The sequence below is a fragment of the Dicentrarchus labrax genome, unplaced genomic scaffold (genome assembly GCF_905237075.1).
Source record: "Dicentrarchus labrax unplaced genomic scaffold, dlabrax2021, whole genome shotgun sequence".
NCBI classification, from domain to species: domain Eukaryota; kingdom Metazoa; phylum Chordata; class Actinopteri; family Moronidae; genus Dicentrarchus; species Dicentrarchus labrax.
Genome location: NW_026136720.1, coordinates 32,095,689 through 32,118,902, shown reverse-complemented (window position 1 = coordinate 32,118,902; position 23,214 = coordinate 32,095,689). Strand labels below are relative to the sequence as shown.

The following is a 23,214-nucleotide window of genomic DNA, read 5'->3' as shown; positions in this document are numbered from 1 at the left end:
CAGATGCAGCCCCTTCTGTTATTTTTATTTTTTCTATGATAATCAGTGGTTTGCAGACATATGGCCAAAAGAAATGTCCACCTTGCTGACAAATGCCTCTTCTACTACTTTAATGGAGACTGGTCCAGAAAACAAATCATGGGCGTTCTTCGGTTCCATTTATTAATGGATTAGTAAGGCGCCTTACTTGGTTCTGTTGTTGTGACATGCCTTCACATCATAAATCATCCAAATGGGATTAAAATAAGACAGAGAGCAAATTAAGATAAACAACTATTTTATTGTGGTATATTTCACATCATATTATATGATTGGAATCAGCCGGAGTGCTTTACTCAGCCACCTCTTTTCCCTGTAGAAAAATAGAACAATCAATACATACCTATTGTGTTTGTTAGTGTGTGTGTGTGTGTGTGTGTGTGTGTGTGTGTGTGTGTGTGTGTGTGTGTCTGTGTCTGTGTCTGTGTGTGTATGTGTATGTATATATGCAAATATAAAAGTGGGATGTGTATTTACCTTGCCAGAGTCACGGCTCTTTGCTCTCAGTTTGTTGACCTGGGACTCTGCAATGTCAGCACGCTCCTCAGCCTCCTCGAGTTCATTCTGGACCTTTCTGCACTTGGACAGGTGAACGTTGGCTTGCTCCTCCTGAAAAAACATAGTTATATACATTTTAACATACAATGAGAGGGGTTTTATTCACTATAAGGTGTACTACATAAATATGACCAAACTGTCAATCACAAACATTTAATGGCTTGCTTGCTTCATAATGATATAGTTATTGTAATTTATAGCTGATTGTCATTTTTTCAATCATTATTCCAAATTATATTTAAAAATAACAGTTTAGCAGTGCAAAAACCAAACTACCAATATCATAAATGTGTGTTTTGTGAAGAACAAGATGATTCTGGCATATTATTACCTATCAGTATTTAAAATGAATGTGTTGTCCTTACCGCTTCCTCAGCCTGCCTCTTGTAGGCCTTCACTTTGAGCTGCAGTTTGTCAACCAGATCCTGCAGCCTGGCAACATTTTTCTTGTCCTCTTCAGTCTGGAAAATAAAGTAAATTGGAATTTTTAAATGTTTTAAACAATACATGTGTTTATTTGTAGGCTACATGTTAAATGCCAAAGTGACTGTACCTGATAGGTGAGCTCCTTCACTCTCCTCTCATATTTGCGGACACCCTTAACAGCATCTGCTCCACGTCTCTGCTCAGCCTCAACCTCTGCCTCCAGCTCACGCACCTTTAGAAAAACCAGAACATTTATATAATATTTATATATTTTTTGTTTTGTATGTTTTCTTACACTTTTTCACCTGCAAATTTTAACAGAATTGTCTTACCCTAGACTCAAGTTTCTGGAGCTGCTTCTTGCCACCCTTCATGGCCAGGTTCTCAGCCTCATCCAGGCGGTGCTGCAGGTCCTTAACTGTAACCTCCAGGTTCTTCTTCATCCTCTCCAGGTGAGAGCTAGTATCCTGCTCCTTCTTCAGCTCCTCAGCCATCATGGCAGCCTAGAGGAGACAACATATTAGAAATATAATATTACAAATATTTTGAGAAAAACACATTTTACTTGCAATACAAATGAAAAAGTCAAACGTACATCAGTGATGGCCTTCTTGGCCTTCTCCTCTGCATTCCTTGCTTCCTGAACAGTGTCATCCACTTCACTCTGGACCTGGATCAGGTCAGACTCAAGCTTCTTCTTGGTGTTCATAAGGCTTGTGTTCTAAAAGATAAAAAGATCACTTAAGTCATCACATGCTTCATTTTCACATTATTTGCAAAACTCATTCGATTTCTGAATGACTGAAGAAATGACAGTGCTTGTTTACCTGAGAGTGCAGCAGTCCAACACGCTCACTGGCGTCCACCAGCTCCTGCTCGGCGGTTTTGCGGCTTCTCTCTGTCTGTTCCAGAGCAGCTCTAAGTTCCTCAATTTCAGCCACCATGAGACCGTTCCTGCGCTCTACCATAGCAGCTTGTTCCTTGAAGTCATCCTGGGCTCTGACAGCATCATCAAGGTGCAGTTGAGCATCCTGGTGAAGAAATATCAGCAAAATATTCACATGACAGCCAAAATGTAGGTGCACTGACCATAGTCTGTGAAACAACTTTATGTCTTACAATACCTTCAGCTGTGCTTGCACGTTCCTCAGCTGCTTCTGGGACTCAGAAGCCTGACGATTGGCATGGCTCAACTGAATCTCCATCTCATTTAGGTCTCCCTCCATCTTCTTCTTGATTCTCAGGGCATCGTTCCTGCTCCTGACCTCAGAATCCAGAGTGCTCTGCATGGAGTCAACCACCCTCTGGCTGTTCCTTTTGATCTGCTCCATCTCTTCATCCTTCTCTGCCAGCTTCCTGTCTACTTCACTCTTAATCTGGTTGAGCTCCAGCTGGACACGCAGAATCTTAGACTCTTCATGTTCCAAAGTTCCCTAATGATGTCAAAGAAAACAGTATTCATCTCTGCCTTTTAACCATTTATAAAACATTTGTCCGCGTATTTTCAGAAGACCTCCGTGGAATAAGTGTACCTCAGCTTCTTCAAGAGCTGTCTGGATCTCAGACTTCTCTGTCTCCACCTGCTTCTTGGACTTCTCCAGCTCATGGATGCTCTTGCCAGTCTCACCAATCTGTTCAGTCAGATCTGAGATCTCCTCTGCAGAGAGATGCATGTTTTATATTGTTATGCCTTGAAATGGAAATATAAATACTTTATTCTTACTTAATGTAGTAATAATAATGTGGTCATAACTCACGTTGGAGGTTCTTGTTTTCACGCTTCATGGTCTCCAGGTGATCCAGAGATTCCTCATAAGAGTTCTTCATCTTGAAGAGCTCAGTGCTGAGAGAACGAGCCTCCTTCTGAGCTCCCTCAAGCTCTGCCTGACCCTCCTCATACTTCTGTTTCCACTCTGCCAAGACCTAAATTACACAATTAATACAGTTCAGTTAGAGCAACATGAAGACAAATAAAGATATGCATTTCATTGTTTGTACTGCTTAGCAACATAAACGTTGCTACCTTGTCAAAGTTCCTCTGTTTCTTGTCCAAGTTGGCAGCCAGTCCATTGGCTCTCTCCACATCAATCATGAGGTCTTCAACCTCACTCTGGAGCCTCTGCTTGGTTTTCTCAAGAGAAGCACACTTGGAATTCACTGCCTCAATCTGTTCCTCAGCCTCCTGAAGACGCTGGGCCAGCTTTTTCCTGTTTGAAAAAGTGTGATTTGTCCATGAAAACCCTAAGTTACAAATACTTACACAAACAATTTTGCATGTATGAAAAATAATTCCATATGTTTAAGAAACTCGATGAACATATGGAAGTAGTTCTGCAATCTAAACAGCTTGGACCAAAATAATGTAAACATAATATAAGCAAATGTCAAACTGTCATATTTGGATAAATTTGTTTAAGTATTGATAACAGAAATACCTTTGTCAATTGAGCTACGCTATAATGCTACACTTCTGTGGTTGTAAATGTTTAAAATGTACTCACTTGGATTCCTCAAGCTCCTCAGTGCGCTGGATAGCATCAGTTTCATACTTAGTTCTCCACTGAGCCACCTCACTGTTGGCCTTGGACATTCCACGCTGCAGCTCAACCTTTGCCTCCTGCTCCTCCTCAAACTGCTCCCTCAGCAGATCACAGTCGTGGCGGGCTGATTGCAGTCCATGGGCAAGAGCATTCTTGGCCTGGTGTAAGAATTAAAATTGAATGTGCAAAATGTCTAACACATAAAGTTGATCAGTACTCACTTCTTTTCCATTGTTTTCTTACCTTAACCTCCTCTTCAACCTGTCTCTTCAGCTCCTCAATCTGCTGTGTGAAGGCCTGTTTGCCTCTGGTCAGCTGGGAGACAAGAGCTTCTTTCTCTTCAATTTGACGGCTGAACTCACCTTGTGTGAAAGATGCCATAATACTTTATTAGTTTGTGTCATGGTTCTCAATAATAAACAACAGATTGTTCAATGATAACTTGTAGATACCATTTTCTGTCAGGAGACGTGCTCTCTGTGCACCCGTGTCATTGATTTGACGGACATTTTCATCATTCTTGGTCTTCAGTTCACTCAGTTGGTCCTCAAGAGTACGGCACATCTTTTCAAGATTTCCCTAATGAGGAAAAAAACAGATCAGTGATCAGATTTTATTTATAATATGAATTCCCTTATTTACCATATTAATTTGGATGTTAAAATAGCATTTGATATTTTGTGTACCTTTGCTTTAGCAACAGCCTCCATGTTGCTGGAGAGGTCATCAATCTCCATCTTGTATTCACTCTTTTCCTTCTCAAGCTTCTGCTTGACACGCTGGAGGTTGTCGATCTGCTCTCCCAGCTCAGCAACGCTGTCAGCCTGCTTCTTGCGGAGAGCAGCAGCAGTGGCTTCATGCTGCAGAGTGGACTCCTCAAGGTCACGACGGAGCTTCTGGAGCTCAGCTTCACGCTTCTTGTTCATCTCAATCTGAGCGGCAGTGGCTCCACCAGCCTCCTCCAGCCTCTCACTGATCTCCTCAAGTTCCCTGGAGAGGTCAGCTCTCTGCTTCTCAACCTTGGCGCGAGCAGCACGCTCAGCTTCAATCTCCTCCTCCAGCTCCTCAATACGGGCCTGTTGAATGTAGGTGTGTTTTTTCCCCAACTTTTTCTTGTAATATACAAAATACGAAATATGCGCAGTAATCTGTTATGTAATACAATGTGTCACCTGAAGCTCCTTGATCTTCTTCTGAAGCTGAGCACCCAAGGACTGCTCATCCTCAATCTTGCTGAGGAGCTGACTGATTTCAAAGTCCTTCCTGTGAGAATAATAGATTTGGTAAATAATAAGAGTTCATACTGTTGAACATAATTTTAAAGAGAATGGCTGTAGTAATAAATTCAAAGTCAGTGTTACTTTTTAATTTTCTCATCAGACTGCTGCTTGTCATTCTCAAGATCCATGATGGATTCCTGGGCCAGTTTCAGATCACCCTCCAGCTTCCTCTTGGCTCTCTCCAGGTCCATACGCAACTTTTTCTCTTGTTCCAGAGAGCCCTCAAGCTGAACATTAAAATTAGTATTTTATTGTCACATTCAAGAGGAATCTTGTTGTGCTAATACTAGTGACTTTGCAACTTACATCATCCACTTGCTGCTCAAGCTTGGTCTTGGCCTTGGTCAGAGTGTTGACTTTGTCTTCCTCAGCCTGCAGGTCATCAAGAGTCTGCTGATGAGCCTCCTGAAGGGCTTTCTTTTCCTTGGTCAGCTTAGCAATGCTCTCATCCTGAGAAGCCATCTCCTCAGTCAGGTTCTTCACCTACATTTGCAAGAAACATGTTGTTATTACATGCATATCGATGAATGTTACTTGGTCTGCTAAATATTAATAATTGCAAACCTTGTTCTCTGTGGCATGTTTCTCTTTCTCCACTTTAGCCAAGGTAAGCTCCAGGTCATCAATATCCTTCTTGAGCTCAGAGCATTCATCCTCCAGCTTTCTCTTCTTGGCAGTGAGTTCAGCATTGATTTCCTCTTCATCCTCCAGTCTCTCAGTGGTCTCTTTGACTTTGGCTTCCAGCTGAATCTTACTCTTGATAAGTCCCTCACATCTTTCCTCAGCATCTGACAGATTCTCTGATTCCTAGTTTGTTTTATGAAAATAGACGTTAGCACATCAACACTAAAAAGAAGGGAAAAAGCAGTTGTTGAGGTGTACTTACAGATGCTACTTGGAGCTGCAGATCATTCTTCTCCTGCTGAAGGGACACCATCTTCTCCTCCAGTTCCTTCTTCTTGGCCAGGGCAGTAGCCAAGTCTGTTTTCATCTTCTCGTAGTTGTCCTTCATCTCAGCCAGCTCCTTCTCAGTTTCAGCACTCTGCAGCAGAGGCTTGATCTTGTAGTACACCTTCATCCATGGCCAGTGTTTCACATTCATGAATGAGCGGACATTGTACTGGATGGTATAGATTGCTTCCCTGTGGACAAGAAGTTGCTGTTATGGACAATGTTGTTCATAATTTTTCATACAATCTTTCAAAATGTTCTATTTTCAACATGCCTCCTCTCCATCATCTTCACAAACTCCTTTCTCATGACGTAACCACGGCAGAGAGCCTGAGTCATGGTAACCAGAGTTGCCAGCTTTTCATCTCTCATCTCCTCAAGGACACCCAGCAGACCGGCTTTGAAGAACACCTAAACAAATGAAAAGTAAAAATGAATGTAGGCTAAACTCAGATCCTTTCCATCCTGTAAAACAAAGGAAGAAACAAACGGAAAAAAAGGTGTCCAACCCACATGGTTTAAGGGTCCTAGGGCAACATTGTTTTGTTGATAATGACATACTGTCTGCTCGCCTTTTATACTAACGATATATTACTTGTTTCTTGTTCCCATGTTCTGACCAATTTCATTCCAATCATAGAAGTAGTTTTTCAGATATCCTGCTTTTGTTATTACTAGATATATACACACCAATCAGCCATAAGATTATGACCACCCGGGCAACCCTGGTGGTGATAACTCTTTCAGCAGTTTTAGCTAAAGTTGCTTGTCTGTTGGATCGGGCCAGCCTTCGCTCCCCACATGCATCAGTGAGCCTTGACTGCCCATGACTAGTGGCGGAGTGGCCATCGGGAGCACTGGGACATTTCCCGGTGGCCTGGCCAGCGAACTGGCCCGCTCAGCAATTGCCTATGGTCGGGACCAAAGGCTCGGTTGGGGTCGCGCTTGGTTTTTAAATAAACAATCCGTTGTGCAGCTCATTAGGGTATGTGCCTCGCTGAAGGTCAGAGACTGAGCAGCAACGTTGGGCACAAACACACCCCCTCCTCTCTTTTTCTGAGGCTGTCTGTCACAGCACTGCAGGTAGACACACACACCAAGTTGCGCCCCCGTCCCCCTGCTCCCTCCCTCCTCCCGCACCTGTAGTTCTACATGCTTGAGAAATGGAGCGAGATCGACAGCCCAAGAGGAAAGGTGGAGCAGAGAGGGAGAGGCTTAAAAAGCTAAAAGCACTGGCCACAGATGCAGTGAAGTGCTGTAAAATAACTGACATGTTTGTCAGTAAGGGAGCAGGTAAGACATTAAACACTAGTGGTGACAACAGACGCACAACCATAGCCTATCCAGCACGACTAGCTTAATGAGGAGCTTAGTTCCACTTTGTGGAAGCTGATGGGTTAGGTTTTTTTTTTTACATGAGTGAGTGAACGTTGTAACCTTTTCTCTTTTTTTTACTCACTGACTATTGTATCATATTTTAAATTTCTTTCTGTGTGTTATGTGATGGCCGCCCAAGCAGCCACACACTGAGGCAGAAGTACACGGTGGTAACTCTTCCATTTTGTCTGACTATCTTTAGGTTTAGGTATAGAACATTAGTCACAATTCACAATAAATAACTTAATTCATAATACAGTTTTATTATCCATTTTTGACAGCCATTATCTTTTTGGGTGCACACAATTAGTTAACTTTCTTTGTCAATTTGGGGTAGTATTATTAGGTTAATTCATTTAGGTTCTTTTCATTGCATTAATTCAGTTTTCTTTGAGTTACCAGTTCCTGGGTGGTGCTGCTGGAGATGTCTCATGGCTGACAAAGGAAGTGCCAACTGAATCAGAGACGCTTAAAAGGGGTTGGGCCGATAGGGCTACACCATGTTGTCTGGAATCATGGGGAGAGGCAGTGATCTCCTTGTTTGAGTTTAGTTATTTCTGATTATTATGCTTTTTGATGTTTAGTATTTCAGTATTTTCCCTAGTCAATATTTGGCTGTATTATCTGGATATTATTTGAGGTTATTAGGGTTTGTTTAAATGTTACGTTTTAGTCTATGTGTGTCAGAGTGGCCTGATCAGCCACTATTTAACTTTCCCCAATGCCTCAGTTTAGTCTGGTTGGTTTGGTTTGGTTAGTTTAGGATTGTTCAGTCCGTTCAGTTAATGTAGCCTGAGTTAAGTTCTGTTTAGTTGACCTCTTTTATGGGCCCAGAACATTTTTTATATTTTGTAAATTGATTATTTTCACATTTTGTGTGAATAAAATTACTTTTTGTGAAAATTTACCCTTGACTCCTCATGCCTGCCAGCTCGGTCCCTGAGAGTGTGTTTGAAGTTTCCTTGTTTAATGTTACAGAGAATAAACCTACACATCTGCAGTGCGCCACCTGTGTACCTCTCACTTGTGGTATGATACTTTGGTTGACACAGTGGTCAAATTTATAACTAGTCTGGTACCTGTTACATTAACAATAGGATTGGTCTCAGGTTTAGGTGGATAATGGTGTAACCTATTTTACTGTTAAATGTGCAGCATGCACATTAAAAGTGTAGTAGTAAATTAAAAATATTTATGCATAATGCAGGTGAACATATTTTCAGTTTATGTGATTTTAGTACAGGTTATTGCAGCACAACAGAAACATTTATTTTGTAGGGGAAAGAAACAGAAAAAGCTGTGTGTGGGCGCATGTGGAGCCTTTGCTTTATTATTTTACACTCTTACATCAGTAGGCGCCCAACCTAACTCACTCTTGGTGTTTTGTGTTAATCGGGTGGTAGTGGCCTGGGATGGTATCAAATTCCTGGCCTGAATTATTGTCCCCAGTCCACCTCTGCCCATGACCCTTCACTACTTTTGATAGGTACTGACCACTGCAGACCGGGAACACCCCACAAGAGCTGCAGTTTTGGAAATGCTCTGACCCAGTCATCTAGCCATCATAATTTGGCCCTTATCAAAGTCGCTCAAATCCTCATGCTGCCCATTTTTCCTGCTTCTAACACATCAACCTAAACATGAATGTTCACTTGCTGCCTAATATATCCCACCCATTGACAGGTGCCATGATAACCAGATAATCAGTGTTATTCACCAATCAGTGCTCATAATGTTATGGCTGATGTGTGTATATTTGAAATACATCTAATTAACAGGAAAACACCATCCTTGGTAAATACACCAATGTATATGAATGTGATCTAGGTGCTTACCTTGGTGTGTCCAAATTTGTACTCGTCATGATTAACATCAATTGATCCAAGCAACTTCTCCGAAGCCTTCTTGTTATCAATGAACTGGCCCTCAGGGATGACACTGGCATTCAGTACCTTGTATCTTTTTATAAGAAAGTTAATGGTCAGTGTGAGCAATTTCTTTTAAAAGTCTGCATCAAAGTTCTATTAGAATATCCACTGATACCTCTGCTTGAAGTCAGCATAGGGGATTCTGCTGGGGAAACCTTTTCTGCAGATTCTGATACCCTCCAGCACACCGTTACACCTGAGCTGGTGGATGACCAGGAAGTTCTCCATCAGACCTATAAAAAAGATGTTTGTTAATTATGTCCTTTAATAGAATATTAAACTTAATTAAACCATACACTATGGTCTCTATATACCTGGAGTCTTTGACTCGTTGGGAATCAGGCAGCGCACAAAGTGAGGATGGGTGCTCCTCAAGTTAGTCATCAGCTTTCCCAAGTTCTCCTGTTGATCCAGAAATGGCAAAAAATGTACAAACTGAGATATGTTTTTATACCCATGTTTGCAATGTTAAATTTTAAAGTTAAAACCCACCCTAAACTGTGAAGACACAGTCTGCATAGAACCACCCTTCTTCTTGCCTCCCTTCTTGCCAGCCTCTGTGGATGGTTTAGAGCAGATATGTTTTGTCAGAGACTCAATATTTACATGAACACATGCTCGCGTTAGGTATGACTACATTATCTACAATCTTAAAAATATGTTTGATTTTACTGTAGTTACTGTCATACCCTCAACAACAGGAGGATAGAGAAGACCCAGCAGTTTCACTGAGGACTTCTGGTACAGCTGAATAACAGATTCATTCAGTGGATCCTTGTTCTTGTCCAGCCAGCCGCCGATATTGTAGTCCACGGTACCAGCATAGTGCACCAGGGAGAAGTGGGCCTCAGCCTTGCCCTTGGCAGGCTTTGGCTTCTCAAATGCTTTGTTTTTGCCAAGATGCTGGTCATACAGCTTGTTCTTGAAGGATGTGTCTGTGGCCTTGGGGAACATGCACTCCTCTTCAAGGATGGAGAAGATACCCATGGGCTTGAAAAAAGTAGAATGATGTGTGTAATTATGTCATACATTAAGTGAAAATAAGAACCATCAAACAGAAGGACAAAATGAAATTATTACCTTTTCAATCAGCTCAATGCAGGCAGCCAAGTCCATGCCAAAGTCAATGAACTCCCAGATAATACCCTCCTTCTTGTACTCCTCTTGCTCCAGGACAAACATGGTGTGGTTGAAAAACTGTTGCAGTTTCTCATTGGTGAAGTTGATGCACAGCTGCTCCAAGGTGTTGAACTGTGAGGGGACAAATATTCAGTGTAATATCTTGCAGACAATAAGAATGATTCAGTCATGAAAAGTATCAGCTGATGATTCGTTTGGAATCAAGCTTACATCAAAGATTTCAAATCCAGCAATATCCAGGACACCAATGTAGTGCTGCCTTGACTGTTTAGTGTCCAACATCTGGTTGATACGAATGACCATCCACAAGAACATCTTCTCATAGATGGACTTGGCTAGGGCAGTCACTGAGTTCTTCACCTAAATAAATGTGTGTGATTTCATTAAAGTCAGTCAATGCTGGAATTTCTTCTAATCAGGTAAAAAAAAAAAAAAAAAAAGTAAATCATTTCATATATATGTTTTAAGTAATTTGTTAACATACAAGGAATGTATCAAAAGTGAAGCAAACTTGCAGACTTTGTCAGATATTACAAACCAAAGAGGGATTAATTTCCTCTGTTTTCATTTTCCTAATGAAAATATACATGTAGTACATGTAAATTAAAATTGATACCAGTATATCTCAATTACCTGCGGTACAGTCTGTCCCTTGGTGACATACTCATTTCCGACCTTCACTCGGGGATAGCACATAGCCTTTAGCATGTCAGCAGAGTTCAGACCCAGCAAGTAAGCAACCTTGTCAGCCTCTGAAAACAGTTCAGTGATTCATTCATACAGTATATGACCCTGATATGTCATCATGATAGATGATAGATGATAGAGACCAGTTAGAGAAATAACTTTTCCGCTGTTGTTCCAAAGCTATTCACTTTGAGCTGACATTAAATACTCACCCTCTGTGCCATCTGGCTCAGCCTGCTCCTCACGCTGCTTCTGCTTGAACTTCATGTTACCATGGTGGAGCACAGCACCAGTCATCTTGTAGATGCTCAGCTTCTCTTCATTAGTGAAGCCCAGGATATCAATGGCATTCTGTTTTAAAAAAGGTGACCACACAAAACATAATCACTTCGAAAAATGCATTTAAACAGTAGTTTTAATATCGCACTTAATGAAGTGAAGATGACTCACATCAGTGGCTTCCAGCTCAACTTTGTCATCAATGCTGGCTACAGTGATCTGTCCCATGCTACACATTGGGAAGTCATAGGGGTTGCTTGTGATGAGACACATTTCTGTAGATCAAAAAAGGAGTGACAAATTCAATAAATTGTTGAAAAATGTAAAATGTAAGTAAGTTCAATGTTATGGGAAAACTACATCTGTTTACCAATTATCTCAGGTTTGTGGTTTGTCATCATCTGGAAGAAGATGTGGTAGCCTCTTTCATCAGGAAGCTGGAATGTTACTCTAGACTTCTCCAGCAGATCTACAGAAGTTGTTAAAGAGTCAGAGACTGTCTAATTCTCAATTCCAACTTTTTGTATGTACTATGAGACCTTTTACTTACATGTCTCAATATCAGCACTAGCCAGTTTGCCAGTTGTGCCGAAATGGATTCTGATGAATTTACCCTGTTTGGAACAATGGAATTTTGAATATCCCTCATAATCGGCAATGTGTAACAACACCTCTCATGTGTAGAAATCCTTCCATACTTACAAAACGAGAAGAGTTGTCATTCCTCACAGTTTTGGCGTTACCATAGGCCTCCAACAGAGGATTGGCTGCAATAATCTGATCCTCCAGTGACCCCTATAATCCAGGTTTAAAATTGATGTCAGAAAATGAATGTATGTATTCCATACTTAAAGAACACTGAATTGTAATCATCATACAGTAACAAACCTTTGATGTGTCCCTCTTCTTGTCTCCACCAACTGAGATTGTTGCGAAATACTGGATGACACGCTTGGTGTTCACAGTCTTTCCAGCACCAGATTCTCCACTAGGTAGAGACACAGACTTGTAAGAATTTTATCATATTAGATTATGTTCAGCAAAGTCAACAAATGTGAAACTTACGTGATCAAGACAGACTGGTTCTCCCTATCTGTTCAATTGGGGGAAAAAAGAGTAACCATATTTTTACTCAGCAGAAACCTCATATACTGATTAATTCAACATTGTTATGGTAACAACTTACCAGTAAGCATGAACTGAAAAGCGTTGTCAGAGACAGAGAAGATGTGGGGTGGAGCCTCCATACGCTTCTTGCCTCTATAGGCATTTACAACTTCCTGATCGTACACTGGGAGCCACTTATAGGGGTTCACCGTGGCACAGAACAGCCCAGAGTAGGTCTGAAAGTGATCATAGAAACCCAGCAGTTAACTCTAAGTATAGCTAGTTTCGCTGTATATAGGTATATTTCTCTTTTCTTATTAGGCAGCTTTTCTTACGTAGATCATCCATGCTGCATAACGCTCTTTGAGGTTATACAACACAGAGGCTTCATTGAGATGGGTCATCATGGCCATGTCCTCAATCTTGTCATACTTCGGAGGGTTCATTGGACTGACGTCATCTTCTTTAACTGTCCTCTCCTAGAACAATACATTTGTTACATTGAGGGCTGATCATATTGAATCCCAGTTTACTTTGATTTAGTGATACTAACCTCCTCCGTGTCCAGGACTTTGACAGTGACTTTGCCACCATCTTTCTTGACGATCAGTCCCTTCAAGTACAGCTCCTTGACATCGGCCACGTAGCAGGCAGCCTTGGCATCAAAGGGTTTGCTTTGAGCCTCAATTCTCTCCCTCTCTGGCTTACGGAGGTAAATGGCAGCTTTGCCATAAGCGGCCATCTCTGCGTCTGTACTCATTGCTGCAATTTATTTCTATGAGGTAATTACAAATAAGAGCAATCTTATTCATCTTTTTAAAAACTGTCTTAAAGCCCTGTGACTTAAAACCTCAGAATAGCAGGAAAAGCAGAACTAAATCATGAACAACATCTTTATTAAATATCTGTCTATGCTCTGTTGTGCCTTCACTTTAGCTCAATCAAAATATAATTCTGTGTATATTGATAACATTAACAGAGTCATGACAAAACTGAATGAACAGCATATGCAGGTGAATATAACAATTTTCACATGATACCCAAAGATAGTTGAAAGATGTTCATACCTGACCCTTTCTCTGTCAAAAGTGTGTTATATTCTGCAATCCTGTTGAATACATGACACATATTTTCACTTACTGGTGAAGGTTTGCAATCAAAGACTTCCTCCAAAAATACAATACAATACAAACTAATTTCTCAAATAATGAATTCATTTAAATTCTCCAAAACAGATAGAATTGAAACTTACCACAAGCTGGGGTCTTCTAGGGTCTCCTACCACACACTGCTCTGTCCACTTGGACTCCTTATATTGAATCTGGCTTGCTTACGTAGTAAAAGTTAAATGTGGGACACATTCACATATGGTGTGAATAACAGCCAAAGCAGACTTCCATTAAAACAGGTGTTGCTAGTACATGAATGTACTATAAATATACCACTTGTGTTTTGGATTTCAGTCTGTAAGGCCAGTTCCCAATTTTTGAGGAAAGATTTTTACGTTTTTAAAACTAATTTTTCTTTTATGACATGACAATGCAAGGCATTGTATCAACATAATAGAAAGGAGAGGGGTGTGCAGAATGGAGTTCTGTTTGTTTTACATGACTGTAGACTATGTCGCAGAGGCTTCCTTGGGTATGATTAACATTGTGTGAACACATGCTTTCCAGCTGCATTTTTCAGTTGTCCGTCTAATGCATCGTCTAAGGACGATAAAACAAATATTTTATTCAATACAGATATCTACCCATGCTGTGTAGTGGCTCACATTTCACTCATCACACGCTTAATGAGTGTGAACATAACTCTAAGAATCTTTATAGGCTTCAAGTCTATTTCCTGCCTCTCTATGATTGTAACTGCTGCAATGCAGCCCAAGTAAAAGTTTCTCATCATTAATCATCACTATTGTCAGTTGTGCACTGTAAATCATTTTGACCAAAGTTTCATTTGACTTGTTATATATAATATTTTCTTTGACAATTTGCAATGATGCCATTCCACCAAGTCCAAAACATGTTCTTTTGAGCAGATCATTTGGCAACATTGTTTTCCAGAGCAGTTTAGAAGGTCTAGGGTAATGCCACTGCTGTCCCATCTGCCAAAATTAACAGTTAGGTTGATATGCTCACAAAAGAGAATAGCCAGTAACACTTTATAATGAGTTCACACTATTAAGCATTAGTTAAGCATGAATAAATACTGAATTCATCATTTATAACGCATGAATACACATTTGTATGTAGTTTATAAACAGTTCAAAATGTTTTATTCATCATTGATAAGCACATTAATTATGGATTAGTAAATACTGAATTCATTTATAAAGCATGATTCTGCTGTAAATAGTCATTACTATGTGGTTTATAATCACAGTTATAAATGTTTTACTCTTCATTGTACTGTACATTTCTGCATGCACTTGCACATCCACTATTCAGACATGTATTAATGATTAGTGACTGTGTTAGCAGATGTTCTATAAAACTCACAACAAATTCATTTTCTAATGATGGCCTATAAACAGTGATTAATGCAGGAATTCACAGTTACAAAGCACTTACTACTCGTTAATTAAGTATTTTGCGCGAGCTCATCTAAAGTGAGCACTATCTATGGCTTATTAAGCATTTACAAATGAGATATAAAGGCTAACGTTAGTAACGTTAACGTTAAGGGCAAACACCTGCAGCTGCTCACAAGCTAACGTTAGTCAGTACTTTCGGTAACACTTTATAATGAGTACACACTATTAAGCATTAGTTAAGCATGAATAAAAAATGAATTCATCATTTATAACGCATGAATACACATTAGTATGTGGTTTATAAACACAGTTAAAAATGTTTTATTCATCATTGATAAGCACATTAGTTATGGATGAGTAAATACTGAATTCATCATTTATAAAGCATGATTCTGCTGTAAATAGTCATTACTATCTGGTTTATAATCACAGTTATAAATGTTTTACTCTTCATTGTACTGTACATTTCTGCATGCACTTGCACATCCACTATTCAGACATGTATTAATGATTAGTGACTGTGTTAGCAGATGTTCTATAAAACTCACAACAAATTCATTTTCTAATGATGGCCTATAAACAGTGATTAATGCAGGAATTCACAGTTACAAAGCACTTACTACTCGTTAATTAAGTATTTTGCACGAGCTTATCTAAAGTGAGCACTATCTATGGTTTATTAAGCATTTACAAATGAGATATAAAGGCTGACAATGCCTCGAGACTCACAAAATGTTCAGTTATCTTAACAGACGAAGGAGAGACACAACACAAAGGGATATAGAACATTGTATTGATATTTACTGCAACTTCCCAACATATTGTATGAAGACGAACAAGGGTGGTTTATGAAGACATGCTATTGTTGTGATCTTCTCTGTTTGGGACGTGTACGTTGAGCTCCCGCTCTCAGCACGCCATCACCGTGATGACGTGATGAGAGCGGGATGTTACGTCATATTTGCGTTAACTCTCATAAGTTTGTGACAGTGCAGCCAAGGGGAGCATGGAGAAGCACATTGGAGTCGGCGGCCGTCAGCGGCTCTAGTGGAGAGTATGTGTCTTTGTTTGGTAGCACACATTATGGTTGAAAGATAACGTTAGCTTGTCACTTGACACTAACGACTAACGTCACCGACCCGCCTGCGGTGGCTAAGCCGACCTAGCCTAGTCTCGTCTAGCCGGGCGAGGTGAGTGCCTAGCAGCGGCAGGTCGGCTTTGCCACCGCGGGCGGGTCGGTAACGGTAGTAACGTTAGTAACGTTAGTCGGGGAGCGAGGGCAAACACCTGCAGCTGCTGACAAGCTAACGTTATCTTTCAACAATAATGTGTGCTACCAAACAAAGACACATACTCACCACTAGAGCCGCTGACGGCCGCCGACTCCAATGTGCTTCTCCATGCTCCCCTTGGCTGCACTGTTTCTTCTGAGAGTTAACGTAAATATGACGTAACATCCCGCTCTCAGCACGTCATCACGTTGATGACGTGCTGAGAGCGGGAGCTCAACGTACACGTCCCAAACAGATAAGATCACAACAATAGCATGTCTTCATAAACCACCCTTGTCCGTCTTCATACAATATGTTGGGAAGTTGCAGTAAATATCAATACAATATGTTCTATATCCCTTTGTGTTGTGTCTCTCCTTCCTCTGTTAAGATAACTGAACAATTTGTGAGTCTCGAGGCATTGTCAGCCTTTATATCTCATTTGTAAATCCTTAATAAGCCATAGATAGTGCTCACTTTAGATAAGCTCGCGTAAAATACTTAATTAACGAGTAGTAAGTGCTTTGTAACTGTGAATTCCTGCATTAATCACTGTTTATAGGCCATCATTAGAAAATGAATTTGTTGTGAGTTTTATAGAACATCTGCTAACACAGTCACTAATCATTAATACATGTCTGAATAGTGGATGTGCAAGTGCATGCAGAAATGTACAGTACAATGAAGAGTAAAACATTTATAACTGTGATTATAAACCACATAGTAATGACTATTTACAGCAGAAACATGCTTTATAAATGATGAATTCAGTATTTACTAATCCATAACTAATGTGCTTATCAATGATGAATAAAACATTTTTAACTGTGTTTATAAACTACATATTAATGTGTATTCATGCGTTATAAATGATGAATTCAGTATTTATTCATTCTTAACTAATGCTTAATAGTGTGTACTCATTATAAAGTGTTACCGTACTTTCTATGACCGTTTTGACATGCTTTTTTTCTGTGACTGAGGGTCGCCATTGGAATCCATTGCAGCTGCCATGAACCAATTTGACTACAGCTGTTATTGTCCTAAGCGAATGAGGCAGGTCAGGTCAGGCTAGGCTGTGATGCCAGGAAAGCATGCTCATAAGTTTCCCTCAGCACCAGTACTTTAAATGGTAGTTGTGTTAGATCAGGATTTGGCTGATTATTGTTAAAACTGTTAAACTGTTTAAGTAATACTTTTCACTTGACTACTTGGTTGGAGCTAATATACTTTACAAAAGCAGTATGATGTCATATCCTGCAGCCTGGTAATGTTTTTCTTCAATTTGTGGTATAAAGTAAAAGGTCCTGTAGGATTCAGTGGCATCTAGCAGTGAAGTTGCACACTGCAATCAACTGAATACTGCTTGCCTCACCCTCCCCTTCCATGCGTGTAGGAGAACCTACGGTAGCTGTAAGTCTAGCAAAAAATGTGAGTGGCACAGTTACAGTAGAAACAAAGTGGTGCAACATGGTGGACTCACTTCTTATGCCTAAACCTGTCCAATTCAACCAACGAAGGCAACAAGTACTTGTCTTGTGTGTCCTGCCTTCACCAAAGTAGAATTTGTAATTTGGCGACCCGCTCCCTCTGTATATAAAAAAGCTAATTCCAATGATCCTTATTTTCAGGTGATTATACACAAATAAAAACATAAATTTGATTTATGTTTTGTATTAAATGTCAATCTGACTGTACCTAGTAAGTAGGTATTTGCAGAAAAGATACATGATCCACATCACTTTTCTCATCTCATCTCGTCTCATCTTCACCCGCTTATCCGGGATCGGGTCGCGGGGGTAGCAAGTCCAGCAGAGGACCCCACACTTCCCTTTCCCTGGCCACATCGGCCAACTCTGACTGGGGCATCCCGAGGCGTTCCCACGCCAGTGTTGAGATATAATCTCTCCACCTGGTCCCCGGTCTGCCCGTGGCCTCCTCCCAGCTGGACGTGACAGGAACACCTACCTCGGGAGGCGCCCTGGAGGCATCCTCACCAGATGCCCGAACCATCTAAGCTGGCTCCTTTCAACGCAAAGGAGAAGCGGCTCAACTCCGAGTCCCTCGCGGATGTCCGAGCTTTTCACCCTATCCCTAAGGGAGACACAGGCCACCCTCCTGAGGAAACCCATTTCGGCCGTTTGTAACCGCGATCTCGTTCTTTCGGTCACGACCAATCTCTCATGACCATAGGTGAGGGTAGGAACAAAGATCGACCGGTAGATGGAGAACTTCGCCTTTCGGCTCAACTCTTTTTGGGACAACTGTTTGATAAAGGGATCACAAAACTGCCCCTGCTGCCACAATTCTCCAGCCAATATCCTGCTCCATTCTACCCTCACTCGTGAACAAAACCCTGAGGTACTTGAACTCCTTCACTTGGGGTAAGGACTCACTCCTTACGCGGAGTAGACAATCCACCGGTTTCCTGCTGAGAACCATGGCCTCCGATTTAGAGATGCTGATCCTCATCCCAGCTGCGTGACACTCGATCCAACCGATCCAGTGGGTGCTGAAGGTAACAGGCCAATGATGCCAACAGGACCACATCATCCGCAAAAGCAACGATGCAATCCTCAGCCCACCAAACTGCAACCCCTCCCCCCATGACTACGCCTTGATATCCTGTCCATGAAAGTCACAAACAGGATTGGTGACAAAGTGCAGCCCTGGCATAGGCCAACACCCACTGGAAACAAGTCCGACTTAGGACCAAGAATCCGGACACAACTCTCGCTTTGGAAATACAGGGATTGAATGGCCCTGAGAAGTGGCCCCCTCACCCCATACTCATGCAGCACTTCCCACGGTATGTCCTGAGGAACCCGGTCATATGTCTTCTTCAAATCCACAAAGCACATGTAGACCTGATGGGCATATTCTCAGGCCCCTTCCAGAGTAAAGAGTTGACGATGTTCCACGACCAGGACGGAACCCGCACTCTTCCTCTTCAATCAGAGGTTCGACAATCAACCCGACCCCCTTTTCCAGCACCTTAGAGTAAACTTTCCCAGGGAGGCTGAGTAGTGTGATGCATATGTAGTTTGCACACACCCTCTGGTCCCCCTTTTTAAGTAGGGGAACCCCCACCCCAGTCCGCCACTCCTTCGGCGCTGTCCCTGACTTCCACGCAATGTTGAAAAGGCATGTCAACCAAGGCAGCCCCTCAACACCCAGAGCCTTAAGCATTTCTGGGCAAATCTCATCAATCCCCGGGCTTGGCTACTATGGAGTTGTTTGACTACCTCAGTGACTTCCCGCAGGGAAATTGATGCCCCAGATTCCCCATCCCACTACGGCCCTGCCTCTATCACAGAGGGCGGGTTTGTTGGTCTAGTCGGGTTCAGGAGTTCCCCAAAGTGTTCCTTCCACCGGCTAATTACCTCCTCAGTTGAGGTCATCTTCTCCAAACTCCTCCCACACCCGCTGTTTTGCTTCCCTCACAGCTGCGGCTGCGGTCCTTTCGGGCCTGTCGGGTTACCCCTTGAGGCACCAAAGACCTTAGGACCACAGCTCACGGCCGCAGCTTCAGCAATAGAAGCTTTGAACACCAACCACTCCGTTTGCCTCCACAGGAATGCAGGAGAAGCTCAGCCGGAGGTGGGAGTTGAAAGTCTCTCGGACAGGGGCCTCCTCCAGACGTTCCCAGTTCACCCGTACTACACGTTTGGGTTTACCTGTTCTTTGCAGTGGCTTCCCCTGCCACCTAACCCAACTCACCACAGTAGACAGCTCCGCCCCTCTCTTTACCCGAGTGTCCAATACATGCGGCCTCAGGTCTGATGATACTATCACAAAATAGATCATAGACCTTTGGCCTAAGGTGCTCTGGGACCACGTACGAACATGGTGTTTGTTATGGACAATCCATGACTAGCACAGAAGTCCAGTAACAAAACACCGCTCTGGGGGGCCGTTCCTCCCAATCACACCCCTCCAAGTATCTCCATCATTGCCCACATGTGCATTGAAGTCTCACAGGAGAAGGATGGAGTCCCCTACTGGAGCCCTATACAGGACTTCATTCAGGGTCTCCAAGAAGGCCGAATATTCTGCACTGCTGTTTGGTACATAAGCACAAACAACAGTCATAGTCACATATCGTTGGCCTAGGGAGGCGGCCCGTCTCGTCCACCGGGGTGAACTCCAACGTAGCTGTGCTCAGCCGAGGGCTAGTTAGTATCCCCACACCAGATCCAGAGTCTCGACTGTGCGTAGAAGTAAGCCCCACTTGATCTAGTTGATAGCGCTCCACCTCCCGCACCAGTTCCGGCTCCTTCCACCCAGCGAAGTGACATTCCATGTCCCCAAAGCCAGCTTTTGCTGCCCGGTCTGGTCTGTCTAGGCCCCCTGCCTTTACTGCCACCCATTTGGCATTGCACCCAACCCCAATGGTTTCTTCCGTGAGTGGTGGGCCCGCGGGATGAAGATGTGGCCACGTCACTCCTTCAGGCTATGCCCGGCCGGCTCCGTGGCAAGACCGGCAACCAGGCGCTCTCGTTCAGGCCCCCATTCCAGGCCTGGCTCCAGACGGGGGCCCCGGGCTTCCTCCGGGCCGGGTCTCTTTACATCTTCTATGTACTTCCATGGGGTCTGTGAACCATTCTTAGTCTGGCCCTTCACCTGAGACCACTTTGCCTTGGGAGACCCTACCAGGAGCATATTGCTCCCGACAGCCCAACTCTCAGGTTCATAGAAGCACCCAAACCTCTCCACCGCGGTAAGGTGATGGTTCCCGGAGAGACTTTTCTGCAACTATCAAATTCACAAATCCGAACAAAATTCTTTGATGTGTTCTTGCTACTTTTTACTACTTAACCTCATCCAGTCAGTAACTTACAGGCTTTATTTCATTGTCTCCAGACAATACAGGTCATAATCAGTGATGGCCCTCTTGCCCCCTTTCTGTCTATTTCAGAGCATCCCTTAGATCCTTTCTACCACCTGTTGACTGACTCTACTCATAGTGAGGGGTTACTTATGTGTGTTACCACTTATATCCTTAGTTAATGTAACTGAGTTTTGCTCAACAGGAAAATGTCAAATTAAATTAAAGATTTGTAATTCTCACATTATGCTCTGTAACAGTACTGCATACTTGGACTATTGTTGTCCAATACATCCTATTAATTAAAGTAAGTTGATAATATCATCACAAACATGAGCTTTATAGATCTTGTACAACACTCACAGACTGGAATTGGAGTCCTTGTATTAAATGTGTGTTGCTGACAAAGTATAAGTTAAATGGAGGACACGAGCTGAATATGGTTAGGAGGACAGCTGATGGTTACATGAGGTTGGCATTTGCTGCTAATACATCTTATGTTTCAGTTTTCCATCAGCAAAGGCACATCTTGAATTTGTGTTAATTCCTTCCCAGGGTGTGAACTACGGGGGAGCCTGGGCGGTGTCAGCCCCCCTTAATGAGACATGAGCTCCCCTGACAAAATATTGCAGTTTTTTCCCATGCATTTCCTTTTTGTTTTGTTTTTTGTTTTTTTGTACTTTCATAATCATGAGTCATGTGTAAAATTAGGCTATTTTTAATGTATGATTTGCGTATGAGGGTGATTCATAATTATTTCACTTTAATAAAGATACCGGCCTGCATGCAATTCTTGTCCTCACCATTGAAGCGCCGGGGCGCTATGTCTTAAACTTTACTTTAAATCAGACATCGGAAACAAACAAAAACCCACTCTGGACCATTTGCGCTGGAGATGCTGGACCCACTCAATTTCGGTGCTAAATTGTATTTATTGCCATGTTTTGCAGTCATCATGTCTAAAAGAAAACAGGGAAATCTACTCGCAAATTTCGGATTTACAAAGAAATTGAAGACGAATGACTCTGAGGAGCAGCAAGAGGCGAGTTGTCTTCCGCAGATGCTAGCTTGAAGACAACCGACACCACCGCTGCACTTGCGAGGACTTCTGCCGGTGAAAGCCCGCCAACAGCCGACAGCTCAGTAATAATGGATGTGTTTTGAGTAAGAACCTACCCTGAGGCACGCGCAAGCGCCCCCCCCCAAAGCCACGGTATGGTTCGCACACTGTTCCTACCTAAAAAGGGAAACCTTAATTTTAGGTCTTTTGACAAACTGTTTATTCATTGATATTGGTGCATACAGTTACAGTAAAAAATACCCATGTATTCTAATGCTTCTCACAGATTATTTAATTAAAAAATAAATCTTTCAAATACTAAATAGATCAACAATTAATATATAAATAGTTTCACAATAAATAAATAATAAATATAATAAAAAGATATACAACCACTACTTATGATAAGTAAGGTAATGTAAGGGATATGTCTGGGGTATTCACACTCATATGTCAATCTATTTACAATTTAACTAACTCTGCAGTTTCAAGTCCATTTTTGGCTTCATGCACATCACTGCACTTTGAATGTTAACCATTCCTGTTGTTGAGCAATAGCATTTTTAAATGTCACAGGCATTAGTGTTGAACTTGCAGTGACAAAAAAAAATTCTACTTTCACTTGTCATCCAACATATTGACATGATGACACAATCTGGAAAAATCTCTGATAAAGAATGATTTACATTCAGAAATGTTAATTTACTTTGAAATTAAAGTGCACCCAATAATAACCCACACCACACATCTGTAGCCTGTTACAGAACAGCTGACTTTGATGTCTACTTTACCATGTGATACTAAAATATCAAGTCAGGTTCATCCACATGCTTGGCACTGTAGTTTGACCGAACTATATAAATTATATTATTATTATACAGTATATGATCTTGACTCGTTTTTGATTTATATAATTTGATAATAATATTTTGAGTGTCACAGTGAACAGTTATGCATTCTGCATTAATTAATGATTGTAAAAACTATTTGGTTAGTGTTCCTCAAATCTCACATTAGCTACCTTTCATGGGAAGCAAAGACACGAAAGTATAACAGACAGCAATTTAAGAGAAACCATTTAATCTTTATTGTTTCAGCATGAATTATACCATATTATTTGATTCAACACAGTGAAACACTAAGCATGCTTTACTCAGCTGCTTTTTTCCCCTGTAATAAACAGATAAATTGTTTGTGTAAATTTGATTTT

At 41.7% G+C, this 23,214-nt stretch overlaps 1 protein-coding gene across 1 annotated transcript; it reads right to left on the bottom strand.

The window, feature by feature from the left end:
• Nucleotides 1–260: 260 nt before the first annotated feature.
• Nucleotides 261–13,087, bottom strand: LOC127353421 (myosin heavy chain, fast skeletal muscle-like). The gene is made up of 39 exons (XM_051382633.1): nucleotides 12,866–13,087; nucleotides 12,648–12,791; nucleotides 12,392–12,548; nucleotides 12,271–12,298; nucleotides 12,094–12,193; nucleotides 11,908–12,000; nucleotides 11,756–11,819; nucleotides 11,576–11,674; nucleotides 11,377–11,480; nucleotides 11,139–11,277; nucleotides 10,873–10,991; nucleotides 10,450–10,599; nucleotides 10,180–10,350; nucleotides 9,789–10,089; nucleotides 9,592–9,656; nucleotides 9,414–9,501; nucleotides 9,215–9,332; nucleotides 9,007–9,130; nucleotides 6,069–6,205; nucleotides 5,730–5,985; nucleotides 5,408–5,650; nucleotides 5,150–5,326; nucleotides 4,925–5,070; nucleotides 4,736–4,826; nucleotides 4,250–4,639; nucleotides 4,016–4,142; nucleotides 3,807–3,925; nucleotides 3,525–3,721; nucleotides 3,047–3,230; nucleotides 2,781–2,946; nucleotides 2,556–2,680; nucleotides 2,148–2,456; nucleotides 1,851–2,054; nucleotides 1,619–1,744; nucleotides 1,356–1,526; nucleotides 1,151–1,255; nucleotides 963–1,058; nucleotides 517–648; nucleotides 261–352 (listed from the first exon to the last, which is right to left on the bottom strand). The coding sequence occupies exons 1-39, from the start codon at nucleotides 13,070–13,072 to the stop codon at nucleotides 332–334; spliced, it is 5,793 nt and encodes a 1,930-aa protein (XP_051238593.1). The 5' UTR covers nucleotides 13,073–13,087; the 3' UTR covers nucleotides 261–331.
• Between the last annotated feature and the right edge of the window lie 10,127 nt (nucleotides 13,088–23,214).

Coding starts and splice junctions, on each gene's coding strand:
- LOC127353421 (XM_051382633.1), bottom strand. CDS start 13,072: ATGAGTACAGACGCAGAGATGGCCGCTTATGGCAAAGCTGCCATTTAC. Junction 11,820..11,907: donor ATGACAACTCTTCTCGTTTT/GTAAGTATGGAA, acceptor TGTTCCAAACAG/GGTAAATTCATCAGAATCCA. Junction 6,206..9,006: donor ACAAATTTGGACACACCAAG/GTAAGCACCTAG, acceptor TCATTTGTTTAG/GTGTTCTTCAAAGCCGGTCT.